The following is a 14,648-nucleotide window of genomic DNA, read 5'->3' as shown; positions in this document are numbered from 1 at the left end:
ATTTACCTGCCTTGGTTCCATATCCTTTAATACCCTTACCTAACAAAAATCTATCAATTTCAGTTTTGAAATTTTCAATTGACCTAGCACTAACAACTTTTTGAGGGAGAGTTTTCCAGATTTCCACTACACTTTGTCCCTTTGTGTGAAGAAGTGCTTCCCGACCTCATCTCTGAATGGGCTAATTCTGTTCTTAGGGTTATGCTCTCTTGTTCTGGACTCCCCCTCCAGAAGAAATAGTTTCTCTCCATCTACCCTATCCTTTAATCATCTTAAACACCTCAATTATATCACCCCTCAATCTTCTATACTCAACGGAATAAAAGCGTAGTCTGTGCAACCTGTCTTCATAATTTAACCCTTTTAGCCCCGGTATAAGTCTAGTGAATCTGCACTGCACCCCCTCCAAGGCCAATATATCTTCCTGAGGTGCGGTGCCCAGAACTGAACGCCGTACTCCAAATGTGATCTAACCGGAGCCTTGCCTTATACAACTGTAGCATAACTTCCAACCATTTGTATTCCAGCCCCTCTGAGAAAAAGGCTAACGTTCCATTAGCCTTTTTAATTATTTTTGTACCTGTCCATTAGTTTTTAGTGATTTCTGTACATGGACCCCTAAATCTCTCTGCTCCTCCACAGTTCCGAGCATCTTACCATTTGGAAAATACTCTGATCTATCTTTCTTAGGTCCGAAGTGGATGACCTCACACTTCACCACATTGAACTCCATCTGCCACAGTTTTGCCCACTTATTTAATCTATCAATGTTCCTTTGCAACTTTTTGCTCCCATCTATACTACCTACTTACTGTGCCACCTAACTTAGTGTCGTCAACAAACTTGGATATATGGCTCTCTATTTCTTTATCTAAGTCATTGATAAACATAGTGAAAAATTGAAGCCCCAGCACAGATCCCCGGGGGATCCCTGCCTTCCAGTTATTTGTTTTTTTGTATATTATAGGTCATTCTGTATTCGGAGGGTTTCGAATCCAGTAAGGTTTTGGCCAGAAAGATGACTCAGATGTACAAATTATGTAGTGAGCAGCTGTCCCAGCAGGATCACTATGACTTTGGTATGAGAGCAGTCAAGTCCGTGCTTGTCATGGCTGGGTAAGCAAACAAATTCAAAATGTTTAATTTTGACTTTTTTTAAAAAAATGGAAAAAATAGACTTACGGGGGTAGATTTTCAACTTGCTGCCTGGGCATACAACTTGGTGGTTCAGATTGGCCAATCATTAAAGGAACCGCCCGATTTTGATTAAAATAGATTGGAATGAAAACCGGGTGGTTTCTATAATGGTCGGCCAATCTGCACCACCAGTTTTGTGCCACAGGCAGCAAGTTGAAAATCTACCTCATGGGCTTTCAGAATGAAGCTGAATTTGGGTTCTGGAAATGAATGGGCAATGTGTTAAGTCAATGTTATGATATTAGTCTTAAGGAACACAGAAGCGGTGCTCTTTTAGACCAGAAAGTATCAATAAAACATGTATTTCTTTGTCTTTTGACACATCATAATATTTGACATTAATATGCTCAAAGTGCACTGACAATCCAAAGATGCCAGATAAAAAACTTATTTAAAAAATCCTTGTTTTTAAAGCACCCTACCCCAGAAAAAGTGATTATAATTGACTGCAAAATTATTTATTTTACACAATCATTTTGCTAACACAAAAATTTAATTAGCATTCAGGTGCTGTTGACTGCAGGTCGAGACAATGCAGTGCTGGAAGTATAACTAAGCTCAAAGCAGGTCCTGCTCTCAACTGGCATACCTGTAACATGAATCTTTACAACTTTTACCCAATTTAATGATTTTAAAAGCAATTATCAAAACTTTTGTGTTTTTCAACTCTGTTTAACTAAATGGGAGTGTTAAGGATTTGGCCTGAAACCACAAAAATTCTTTGACTGATTTGCTTAATCCATGAAAAATTTAACATACCTTATTGAGGAACCGCAAGGAAGTTGCTGGAGTTGTTATTGTCTGGAATAGTTGATGGTAACAGGTGAAGAGAAAGGCAGGAACATAGATAAATAATGTGTCGGGTTGGATGTGCAACCCAAATGGAGAAGACACATAGGCCCCGATATTTACGGGGAACGGGCAGGGGCAGAGGTTTAGCTGCCAGGAAACCCGGAAATATGGATTGAGATGGAGAGGCCGGCTGGCTGTCGGGCGGGTAGGCTTGTGGCACCAGGCCGCAGCTGGGGAGAGCAGCAGAGGGAGGGAAAGATCGCTGGTCGGACATCAGGTCGGCGGGGGTGGGGGGGGGGGGTTGAATTGGAGACAGTGGGTCAGACAACAGTGGGGTGAGTCGGAGATACTGGGAAGGGATCACCAGGCGGCGATCAGGAGGGGATGGGGTGGGGGAGATCGGCAATCGGGAGGGCTGGGGGGAGGTTGGCAATTGGGATGGCTGGGCTGGGGATCCTGAGGGGGCCGAAGGCTTCCTTGAGGGGCCTGTGGGGAGCATTCCTGCTCCTCCTGGCCCACAAAGAGTGCTGAAAGAGTCACTTACATTGGGGAGGCGGCAGCTCGTGCCTTGGATCAGCTGCCGGGAATCCCACGATTTTTAATGGGAGCCTCGTCCATAGCCTGATTCCTGCACTTCAAAGTTTAAAGGGGCGGGAATGAGGTCAGGTTGCTTGATCCTGATATTTTAACACTGACCCCCTCCTCTCCCGCCCGTTGGTGGTAGTGGTTTGTGGGGGGGGCGGTGTTAAAATTGAGACCATTGTTTTTGATGATGTATAATTAGTTGCATTTATAAGCTTTGGAGACAATTTCATATTCCCATTACACTTTTTCTGCTTAGGTCACTGAAGAGGGAGAACCCTGAATTGGATGAGGATGTTGTGTTGATTAGAGCCTTAAGAGATTCTAACCTACCAAAATTTCTGTCAGATGATACACAGCTTTTCAGGTACATTGCGGGTCCTTTATTTTAAAATTATCATTATTATGTAATCCAACACTATCCTTTTTTAGTCTGTTCACATCCTTTTGGGATGCTGCCCCTATTTCATTTAAAACTTAAAAATTCCAAATTGGATTTGTTCTTCAGAAGATTTCAGTAAAATTGACCGCACAGGTGCAATAATAAGATATAAAGTATCTTTAGTTTATTGAATGATATATTTGTTTCAGAATGATTTGACGATAGACTATGGTGAAGTTTTTCTTTTTTCCCTTTAGTGGAATCCTGTCAGACTTATTTCCGGGAGTTGTTATTCCAGATCATGATTATGGTTCATTCCAGCAAACGACTATTGAAGTCATGCTTAACCGTGGCCTGCAACCTGTCCCTACTATGATTGTAAAGGTCATACAGTTGTACGAAACCATGATTGTACGCCATGGTGTTATGCTGGTTGGGCCTACTGGAAGTGGCAAAACTACTGTTTACCAGATTCTGGCAGAAACTCTTGGAACTTTGCATAGTGCTGGTGAGATAGACCCATCATATCAGCCTGTGAAAACGTATGTGCTAAACCCCAAATCAATCACGATGGGTGAACTGTATGGTGAAATAAATAGCTTGACACTGGAATGGAACGATGGGCTAATGGCACTTAGTGTCCGTGCAGCTGTGAATGATGAAACTGAAGAACACAAATGGATTATCAGTGATGGTCCCGTTGATGCACTGTGGATTGAGAATATGAATACAGTACTTGATGATAACAAGATGCTATGTCTCGCAAACAGTGAACGGATTAAACTCACACCATATATTCATATGGTCTTTGAGGTAGGTGATTCCAAACCTATTGACTATACATGTCTCAAGACTGTGGCACCACACCAGTGGGACCCTTGTGGAATTGCAACGTCAAAGTTTCTTACCTGCAATGGTTTAACAATCTCTCAGAGATTAACCATGTGAATGTTTTTTTCATTAGTATCAGCAGTGAGTAAGTGAACTGGTGACCATATTTTAAAATCTGTAAAAATATTTATTAATAGTTCAATTTTTAAATTGAACTCCTATTGAATGAAAAGATGTTTTCATTATCGTAGCCTAGAAATTTCTGTTGGTCATATCAACAAACACTTAATATATTCATAAGATATTCCTCTTTGCTATTTCAGTGGAGGCATTAACCCATTCATTTTATTTTAAAATACATTGTAATGTCTGCATGTGGCTTTATCAAAATGGTCAGTAAAATGTATTTTTCATTTGTGATGTTTGTTACATACCTTTAAAGTGTATCATATAATATATTTAAATTGTTGTGGCAAGCATGTAAAAATTGATATTAATCACAAATCCTAAAACCTGTTATTGTAGTCACATTGTTATTAATACATTCTGATTGTTGTATAACACAGCAGTTTAATCAATAGCAGAAATATATGGCTAATTTATGACAAAATATTTCTGTTATCTTCCAGGTACAAGACCTGAAGGTGGCCTCTCCTGCCACTGTTAGCAGGTGTGGAATGGTTTACATTGATGCAGAGGAACTCAAATGGATGCCATATGTACAAACATGGATGGCTAGCATTTCAGATAGCGTAAGCTACAATATTTATAAATTGTCATTTAAGTATGGTGGAATGAAGTTGGCCTTTTCAAAAAAATTAATCCTACATTATGTTTTCACTTAACCTACCTGGTCCCTAACGTCAGCTCTGCCTGCACTGTTAGCTCTGTTGAATGTAAATTCTAACTCACTCCTGCCAGCTTCAAGTGTCACGGTTGGCTATTTTGTGTCTAGGCCATTATCAGCTGAATCAGGTAGATTCTTTAAAAGTCATTTGGATGTACAGAACCATGTTCTCAATGAATACTTTGCGTCTGTCTTCACAAAAGAGGGAGCCGATGCAGACGTTGTAGTTAAGGAGGAGGAGTGTGAAATAATGGATGGGATAAACATAGTGAGAGAGGAAATATTAAGGGGTTTAGCATCTTTGAAAGTAGATAAATCACCAGATCCGAATGAAATGTATCCCAGCTGCTAAGAGAAGTAAGGGAGGAAATAGCGGAAGCTCTGACCTTCATTTTCCAATCCTCTCTGGCTATAGGTGTGGTGCCGGAGGACTGGAGGACTGCTAACATTGTACCGTTGTTTAAAAAGGGAGAAAGGGATTGACCGAGTAATTATAGGCCAGTCAGCCTAACCTCGGTGGTGGGCAAATTATTGGAAACAATTCTGAGGGCCAGTGTTAATCGTCATTTAGAAAGGGACAGATTAATCGAGTACAATTAGCATGGATTTGTTAAGGGAAGGTCGTGTCTGACGAACTTGATTGAATTTTTTGGCGGTAACAAGGAGGGTCGATGAGGGTAGTGCGTTTGATGTCGTCTACATAGACTTTAGCAAGGCTTTTGATAAGGTCCCACATGGCAGACTGATCAGAAAAGTAAAAGCCCATGGGATCCAAGGGAAAGTGGCAAGTTGGTCCAGAATTGGCTCAGTGGCTGGAAGCAAAGGGTAATAGTCGACGGGTGTTTTTATGACTGGAAGGCTGTTTCCAGTGGGGTTCCACAGGGTGCAATACTAGGTCCATTGCATTCTGTGGTATATATCAATGATTTAGACTTAAATGTAGGGGGCTTGATCAAGAAGTTTGCAGATGATACAAAAGTTGGCCGTGTGATTGATAGTGAGGAAGAAAGCTGTAGTCCGCAGGAAGATATCAGTGGACTGGTCAGGTGGGCAGAAAAGTGGCAAATGGAATTCAATCCAGAGAAGTGTGAGGTAATGCATTTGGGGATGGCAAACAAGGTAAGGGAATACACAATAAATGGTAGGATACTGAGAAGTGTAGAGGGAGAGAGAGAGACCTTAGAGTGCATATCCACAGATTCCTGAAGGTAGCAGGACAGGTGGATAAGGTGGTTAAGAAGGCATATGGGATACTTTCCTTTATTAGTCGTGGCATAGAATATAAGAGCAGGGAGGTTATGCTAGAACTGTATAAAACACTAGTTAGGCCACAGCTAGAGTACTGCATACAGTTTTGGTCACCACGTTACAAGTAGGATGTGATTGCACTAGAGAGGGTACCGAGGAGATTTACAAGGATGTTGTCAGGACTGAAAAATTTTAGCTATGAGGAAAGATTGGATAGGCTGGGGTTATTTTCTTTGGAAAGAGGAGGCTGAGGGGACATTTAATTGAGCTGTGTAAAATTATTTTTTTTATTCATTCATGGGATGTGGGCGTCGCTGGCAAGGCCAGCATTTATTGCCCATCCCTAATTGCCCTTGAGAAGGTGGTGGTGGGCCACCATCTTGAACCACTGCAGTCCGTGTGGCGAAGGTTCTCCCACAGTGCTGTTAGGTAGAGAGTTCCAGGATTTTGACCCAGCGATGATGAAGGAAAGGTGATATATTTCCAAGTTGGGATGGTAAATGACTTGCAGGGGAACGTGCAGGTGGTGTTGTTCCCATGTGCCTGCTGTCCTTGTCCTTCTAGATGGTAGAGGTCGCAGGATTTGGGAGGTTCTGTCGAAGAAGCCTTGGCGAGTTGCTGCAGTGCATCCTGTGGATGGTGCACACTGCAGCCACAGTGTGCCAGTGGTGAAGGGAGTGAATGTTTAGGGTGTTGGATGGGGTGCCAATCAAGCGGGCTGCTTTGTCCTGGATGTTGTCGAGCTTCTTGAGTGTTGTTGGAGCTGCACTCATCCAAGCAAGTGGAGAGTATTCCATCACACTCCTGACTTGTGCCTTGAAGATGGTGGAAAGGCTTTGGGGAGTCAGGAGGTGAGTCACTCGCTGCAGAATACCCAGCCTCTGACCTGCTCTTGTAGCCACAGTATTTAAGTGGCTGGACCAGTTAAGTTTCTACAGTTATGAGTGGCCTGAATAGAATGGTTAGGAAGGACCTACTTCCCTTAGCAGGGAGGTCAATAACCGGGGTGGGGGGGCATAGATTTAAAGTAATTGATAGAGGGATGAGAGGGGAGTTGAGGAGAATCTTTTCACCCAGAGGGCGGTGGGGGTCTGGAACTCAATGCCTGAAAGGGTGGTAGCGGCAGAAATCCTCATCGCTATTAAAAAGTACTTGGATATGCACTTGAAGTGCCGTAACCTACAAGGCGACAGACCAAGAGCTGGAATGTAGGATTAGGCTGTATGGCTCTTTTTCGGTCGGCACAGGCAAGATGGGCTGAATGGCCTCCTTCTGTGCCGTAAATTTCTATGATTCCAGGTAGAAGTAGGTGGTCTCGGTGATGGAGAGGATATGGAGTTGGATGCTCAGCTCTGGGTCAAACAGGACGCCGAGGTTATGAACAGTTCAGTTTAGCCTCAGACAGTCGACAGGGAAAGAGATGGAGTCGGTGGCTAGGGAACGGGTTTGAAGACAGTGGCTTGGTAAAACATGTGTTTGCAATTATCCTTGTTTTGCTCCTTTTTGCAATGGGCTTTAGCATCAATAGCTACATTAAAATAATTCACACTATTATAATTGACTTTAAAATGGTTCCGCTATTAGTGTTTATTTTGATTATTTATATTATTGTATTCAGCATGGGCTGTATAAATAGTTATAAAGTAACACAGTGTAACCTAGTAATTCCACAAAATGTCTCTGGATCGTAAGGATGCTGTTTCTGAAATGAAAAGAAATCAGTGGCATTCCAAATAAATATTTAATTTCTGTTCAGATACCTTATGAACCACGCCAGCACCTGATGCAACTTTTTCAAAACTGTGTTGAACATGGGTTGAACTTCGCTAACAAGAAATGCACACAGGCCATCTCTCAGGTCGACATTAGTAAGGTCACTACTCTCTGCTGTCTCCTTGAATCTTTACTGCTGGGAAGGGGAGGTCCAGACCTCTACATGGTAAGTGAGATAATGTCTGAAATATACTGTATGGGTAGCTTAACAAGGCTGTATCGCTGGTATGGAGCCTTGCTATAGATGCAAGCACCAGTCATAGATACAACTATAATGCTAGTATGTTGGGACTTTTACATATACGGCCTAGAAAATATTTTGCTTTTGTTAATGTTATGTTATTAGTAAAAGGTTAGATTCCCTTTACAAAGGATCGACTCCCAAAGGTACGTTTTTTTAACCATACATTTAGCATGTTGATTAGAAAACAATGTGAAGTCATTGCATACTTCATGTAGCAGTTTGCACCATGGTGCCTGGATGGTTTTCAATCGTTATGCCCAGTGGGAGGCTTAGCTAAACAGATATACGGGTACCAAAAGTTTCCACACCAAGAGGACAGCTTTTCATTGAAGGTGATAACTTTGACAGCGCAGTGGACCAGTCTTTCACACCCAAAGTTGAAGGAGCAATCAGAGGACAGTCTTTGGTTTCTCTCTTTCCTCTGGAGGGGCATCCAAATTAGTGAGAGTGTGCCTGAGTTAGAAATACACACAGGCTTAAGTACAGCAGAGTGAACCCATGCTGCTTGTATCCTAAAGTGAATACCAGTTAACTTAAAAGTAAGTTTCTGATGACAGGGACACATCAGGGGTTAAATTGGTTAACTCCCATAACCAGGTGCAGGTATCGCGATCCGCGATTAACCTGTGCCCGGTGCTTCCTGCACAAACTGGATGAGACATTCGTCCAGCCTGAGGACTTACCTAACTACCTAAAAACTAGGCCAGACACGACGATTCAAGGAAATACACACTTTCCCTAGCAGGGGGAGCCCCAATCTCTTAAAGGGAGGATATCTCTTAAAATCTCTTAAAGGTAGTCGGTACCTGTTATTTGCTGAAATTAAGAGTCTGTTGTCTACACGGAGTCTGAACGGAGATCAGACATCGCACACATAAAACACAGATGCAGGTCCCGTCCCTATGTTTACAAACTGATGAGTTATGTTAAAACATTGAATAAAGGTTGCACAATACTAAATCCCACATCCTCCAATCTGCATGCCAGACCTCACCAATCTGCCGATCTGAGTTTGTACCAGGCCTGTGAGAGTGCGTGCACCAAGGTTCTCTGATGAGGCAATAGAGGCCTCGGTGCAAGAGGTGGATGGAAGGAGGGGCATCCTATATCCACGGGGGTGGGGGTGGGGGTGGGGGGCGGGGTGGTGGCAAGAGGCCCTCCAGACAAATGCCCAAAAGGCAGTGGGGGGGAGTGGGGGACAAAGTCAATGCCAGGCGCACAGCATCATGAACATGGATGCAGTGCAGGAAGAAGTTCAATGCTTTGACATGAGTGGTCAAGGTGAATAAGGTCAACTGTCAAGTGGCGTCTCCTACCAACTGCACCACGCACCACACCCCCCATCACCCATATGCCAACAAACTCTTTCCATCAGTACTCAACCCTTCCATTCAGATGCCTCCTCTTACCCTTACACATTACCACTGTTGCAAGCCGCCCACCCACAATTCACAGGTCACACTGGCAGCTATTCAACCATGACAGGCACATCACCCAGACACACGTCCCGCTTTCTTGTAGGAGAAGGTGGCGCATAACAGGAGGCAGCAAGTGGCGGTGGCATTTAACCCCTCGAGCCTGTTCCACCGTTCAATGAGATCATGGTGGACCTGTGACCTAACCCCATTTCCCTTAATACCGTTGGTTCACAGAAATCTATCAATCTCAGATTTAGAATTCACAATTGAGCTAGCATCAGCTGCCGTTTTGAAGGAGACCGTTCCAAACTTCTCCCACCCCTTGCGTGCAGAAGAGTTTCCTAATTTCACTTCTGCATGTCCCAGCTCGAAATGTTCGGCTATGTCCCCAGGTCCTAGGATTCAAGTCTAGGAGACCTCCAAAAACAGTTACAAATGCATCAGCAGCCGAAAGCAATGATCTGGCAACTAACCTGTAACTCCTGCATGGTCCCTTTAAATAGTGCTGGTTGGGGGTAGGGGGGGTCCTCCAGGCCGTCTAAGACATGAAGACATGTTCAGATGGTCATGGTTAAGACTGTGCGTTGCATTGAGTTGAGCATTAAGTTCCAAAATAGTGTCTATCACATTAAATCAGCATTACGCACTGTACACATTTTCTCCCTACTTTCCATGCTGCCGGCGTTCGCTCTCTGCGCATGTGCTAATACCCATACCAAGATGGTGTCCAGCGCAAGTCACGCTAGAAAAGTGCGTGCGCCGCCAAGATGCCATCTTGGCACTTCAATAGGCCACATAGTGGCGAAACAACGGGCGCTGCACAGCCCAATTTTTAAACCATGAATTGTTATTTTATGGTATAAGAGCAGTAGGAATTGGCTGTATCTCACTGGGAAACTATATTCTGTTTATTCATTTATTTCATGTAAAACAAAGCAATACGTTGGTTCATAGTTAGTCTTGTCTCCCTAGGGTGCTTTTCAGTCCACCTTCCATAAAGACAGGAGGATGTGCTTAATGGCACATGCAAGATCATAGTATCCAGTACATACAGTAAGGAGTCAATGTTATGATCTTCGTTTAAAGCTATTATTTAGCTAGATATTGGGCAGCAAAAATGTACTCCTGATTGTAGGGAGTGATCAGTGTCACTGAACCACTGAAACAATATCTACTGTAGATCTGTAACAAATACTACAGTACGGATTCTCTGACCCATATTTTCCTTTAGTGAAATTCTGCGCTGCCAACATGAGCCTTGCAAAATTACCCCATTTTGTATAATCCAGTATGACAACTTATGTATTTGCAGTGCATTGCTAGTTATTGAGAGATTGTACTCCTTCATTTGAAGAAATACAATGAATTTTATTTGTTCATATTAATCACATTTCTTCAAAAAATCTTCAGTTTTCATAACTCTTCAACTTTTTCTTTAAGCCATGACTAAAATTGGATTTGAAATGTTATTGATGACAGATGGCTGTGACCAGTAGTTCTCCAAAGCATGACATTAGTTCATGTAGATCTGCTTGGATTTCTTGGCCTGCATCAACTGACAGATGAATCAAAGGAGGTGCCACTGGCCACAGTTGGTCCCACCCTGACTCGGAGCGACCTTGCTTTGACTATGGCTGCATCACCCAGTCAGCACTGTTGCTAAGCAAATGGCACCGATTTCTCTGACTTCTGGTAATGCCACTGGGATTTTGGTTGCTACCGGCACCATCCTTCCGAAAAAAGGAAATGCTTTGAGCATTGCCCCAGTAAGTACTGATCACACTAGCATTACAGCACTGACAACACTTCAGCAGTGACTGACACCAACCATTGCTCCATTGTATCACGGAAAGTTTTGACTGTCACTGCACCACTCTCTGTTTCTACATTGGTCAAGACCTTTGAGGAGTACAGAAAGTTAAGCGAGAAGGCCCGACATGAACTAAAGCGTGCTACTCCTGCTAATACTGCTCTGGTCTCTGACTCAGCCTGAACTGGGAAATTACAGGCTCATTAGTTTGACTTTGGTTAAAGGCAAATTGCTAGAAGGATTCATTAGTGATGCACTGTACAACCACCATGCCAGAGAGACTGTTAACATGGCTTCTGGAAAAAAAGGGTCATGTCTCACCAACCTGACTGAATTTTTTGAGGAAGTCACTAGGTTGGCAGTTGTAGGTAGCCTGGTCAATATTGCTTATTATGATGTTCAAAAAGCCTTTAGGAACATAGGAACAGGAGTAGGCCATTCAGCCCCTCGTGCCTGCTCCGCCATTTGATAAGATCATGGCTGATCTGTGATCTAACTCCATGTACCTGCCTTTGGCCCATATCCCTTAATACCTTTGGTTGCCAAAAAAGCTATCTATCTCAGATTTAAATTTAGCAATTGAGCTAGTATCAATTGCCGTTTGCGGAAGAGAGTTCCAAACTTCTACCACCCTTTGTGTGTAGAAATGTTTTCTAATCTCACTCCTGAAAGGTCTGGCTCTAATTTTTAGACTGTGCCACCTACTTCTAGAATCCCCAACCAGCGGAAATAGTTTCTCTCTATCCACTTATCTGTTCCCCTTAATATCTTATAAACTTTGATCAGATCACCCCTTAACCTTCTAAACTCTACAAAATACAACCCCAATTTGTGTAATCTCTCCTCGTAACTTAACCTTTGAAGTCCGGGTATCATTCTAGTAAACCTACGCTGCACTCCCTCCAAGGCCAACATGTCCTTCCGAAGGTGCGGTGCCCAGAACTGCTCACAGTACTCCAGGTGCGGTCTAACCAGGGTTTTGTATAGCTGCAGCATAACTTCTGCCCCCTTGTACTCTGGTCCTCTAGATATAAAGGCCAGCATTCCATTTGCCTTCTTGATTATTTTCTGCACCTGTTCATGACACTTCAATGATCTATGCACCTGAACCCCTAAGTCCCTTTGGACATCCACTGTTTTTAACTTTTTACCATTTAGAAAGTACCCTGTTCTATCCTTTTTTGATCCAAAGTGGATCACCTCACATTTGTCTACATTGAATTCCATTTGCCACAGTTTTGCCCATTCACCTAATCTATCAATATCGCTTTGTAATTTTATGTTTTCATCGACACTGCTTACAATGCCACCAATCTTTGTGTCATCGGCAAACTTAGATATGAGACTTTCTATGCCTTCATCTAAGTCGTTAATAAATATTGTGAATAATTGAGGCCCCAAGACAGATCCCTGCGGGACTCCACTAGTCACATCCTGCCAATTTAAATCTGAGATGGATAGCTTTTTGGCAACCAAAGGTATTAAGGGATATGGGCCAAAGGCAGGTATATGGAGTTAGATCACAGATCAGCCATGATCTTATCAAATGGCGGAGCAGGCACGAGGGGCTGAATGGCCTACTCCTGTTCCTATGTTCCTAATGTGAGTACTTACCTGTTATCCCCATTCTCCGTAACCTTTCGCGCAGCCAACTTCCTAACCAAGCCCGTACTTTTCCCTCGATTCCATGGGCTTCTATCTTAGCTAACAGTCTCTTCTGTGGGACTTTATCAAATGTCTTCTGGAAGTCCACATAAATAACATCCATTGACATTCCCCTGTCCACTACTTTAGTCACCTCTTCAAAAAATTCAATCAGGTTTGTCAGGCACGACCTACCTTTCACAAATCCATGCTGGCTCTCTCTGATTAACTGAAAATTCTCAAAGTGTTCAGTCACCCTATCCTTAATTATAGGCTCCAGCATTTTCCCCACAACAGAAGTTAGGCTAACTGGTCTATAATTCCCTGGTTTCCCTCTCTCTCCTTTCTTAAAAAGCGGAGTGACATGTGCAATTTTCCGATCTAGAGGGACAGTTCCTGAATCTAGAGAACTTTGAAAGATTATAGTTCGGGCATCCGCAATGTGCTCACCTACTTCCTTTAAAACCCTGGGATGGAAACCATCTGGTCCTGGGGATTTGTCACTCTTTAGTGCTGTTATTTTCTTCATTACTGTTGTTTTACTTATGTTAATTTTATTGAGTCCCTGTCTCCAATTCAATATTAGTTTTCTTGGGATTTCCGGCATGCTATCCTCTTTCTCCACTAAATACTGACGCAAAGTAATTGTTCAACATGTCCGCCATTTCCCCATTGTCAATGACAATATCCCCACTTTCAGTTTTGAAGGGGCCAACATTGCTCCTGACCACCCTCTTTTTGATATCCCTTGCAAGTTTCTTTTCATACTCTTTTTGTAGCTCTTACTATCTGTTTTGTGACCCTTTGTTGATCTTTGTATCTTTCACATTCGTCAGGATCTGTGCCATTTTTTGCCTTTTTGTATGCCCTTTCCTTATGTCTTATACTGTCCCTTACCTCTTTAGTTGTCCATGGCTAGTTTTTTTTGGCAAGTAGTGTTCTTGCCCCTCAGGGGTATAAACCGATTCTGTATCACGTTAAATGTTTCTTTAAACATTTCCCACTGATCATCAGTCGTTTTACCCATTAACAGATTTGCCCAGTTTGCTGTGGACAGTCTCTGTCTCATCCCACCCAAGTCTAGAATCTTAGAACATTGAACTCGATCATGTTATGATCGCTATTGGATAGATGTTCACGCACAGTTAAGCTGTTAACTAAATCTGGTTCATTACTCATTGCTAAATCTAGTGTGGCTTGCCCCCTTGTTGCCTCTGGGACATACTGCTGTAGAAAACTATCCCGGACACACTCAAGAAATTTACTACCTTTCTGACAGTTGCTAGTCTGCTTTTCTCAATCTATGTGAAGGTTAAAGTCCCCCATTAAGACCACTATGCCTTTATTACACGCTTGTCTAATCTCTGCATTTATACAATCTAGCACTTCAGAGCTGCTGCCAGAGGTCCTATACACAACTCCCACTATAGTCTTAGATCCTTTCCTATTTCTCAATTCAACCCATAAGGTCTTTGTTGGCTGCTTACCTCTCGTTATATCCTCCTTTATCATTGAAGTGATTTCATCCCTAATCACTGAGGCTACTCTTCCCCCCTCCCATTTTCCCTATCTCTCCTATAGACCTTATAACCCGATATATTTAGTTCCCAATCCTGACCATCCTGCAGCCATGTCTCAGTAATAGCTATCATGTCATACCCTCCAATTTGAATTTGAACCTGTAGTTCATTTAATTTATTCCTTATACTCCGTGCATTTGTATATAGAACTCTTAGTTGGGCCACACACCCTAGCCTGACCTTCAGCTTTGATGCTGGGTTAATCGCTTTACGCCTTCTCGTTTTCACTTTATCTGTAGTGCCTAAAGTACACTTTCTTTCTGCTGCTCTACGCTTTTCCCTTTCACTTGTTCTTGAACA

General features: G+C 42.8%; 1 protein-coding gene across 1 annotated transcript in view; it reads left to right on the top strand.

The window, feature by feature from the left end:
* The window catches only part of dnah6 (dynein, axonemal, heavy chain 6), a 475,651-nt gene that overhangs the window by 159,906 nt on the left and 301,097 nt on the right, over positions 1–14,648 (top strand). The window contains exons 32-36 of the mRNA XM_067983622.1: positions 968–1,116; positions 2,831–2,938; positions 3,211–3,766; positions 4,414–4,536; positions 7,636–7,818. Of these exons, the coding sequence (XP_067839723.1) occupies positions 968–1,116; positions 2,831–2,938; positions 3,211–3,766; positions 4,414–4,536; positions 7,636–7,818 (1,119 nt within the window). The remainder of the gene's footprint in view (positions 1–967; positions 1,117–2,830; positions 2,939–3,210; positions 3,767–4,413; positions 4,537–7,635; positions 7,819–14,648) is intronic.

Source organism: Heptranchias perlo, chromosome 4, assembly GCF_035084215.1.
Source record: "Heptranchias perlo isolate sHepPer1 chromosome 4, sHepPer1.hap1, whole genome shotgun sequence".
Taxonomy (NCBI): domain Eukaryota; kingdom Metazoa; phylum Chordata; class Chondrichthyes; order Hexanchiformes; family Hexanchidae; genus Heptranchias; species Heptranchias perlo.
This window is presented reverse-complemented; position numbering and strand designations above follow the sequence as displayed.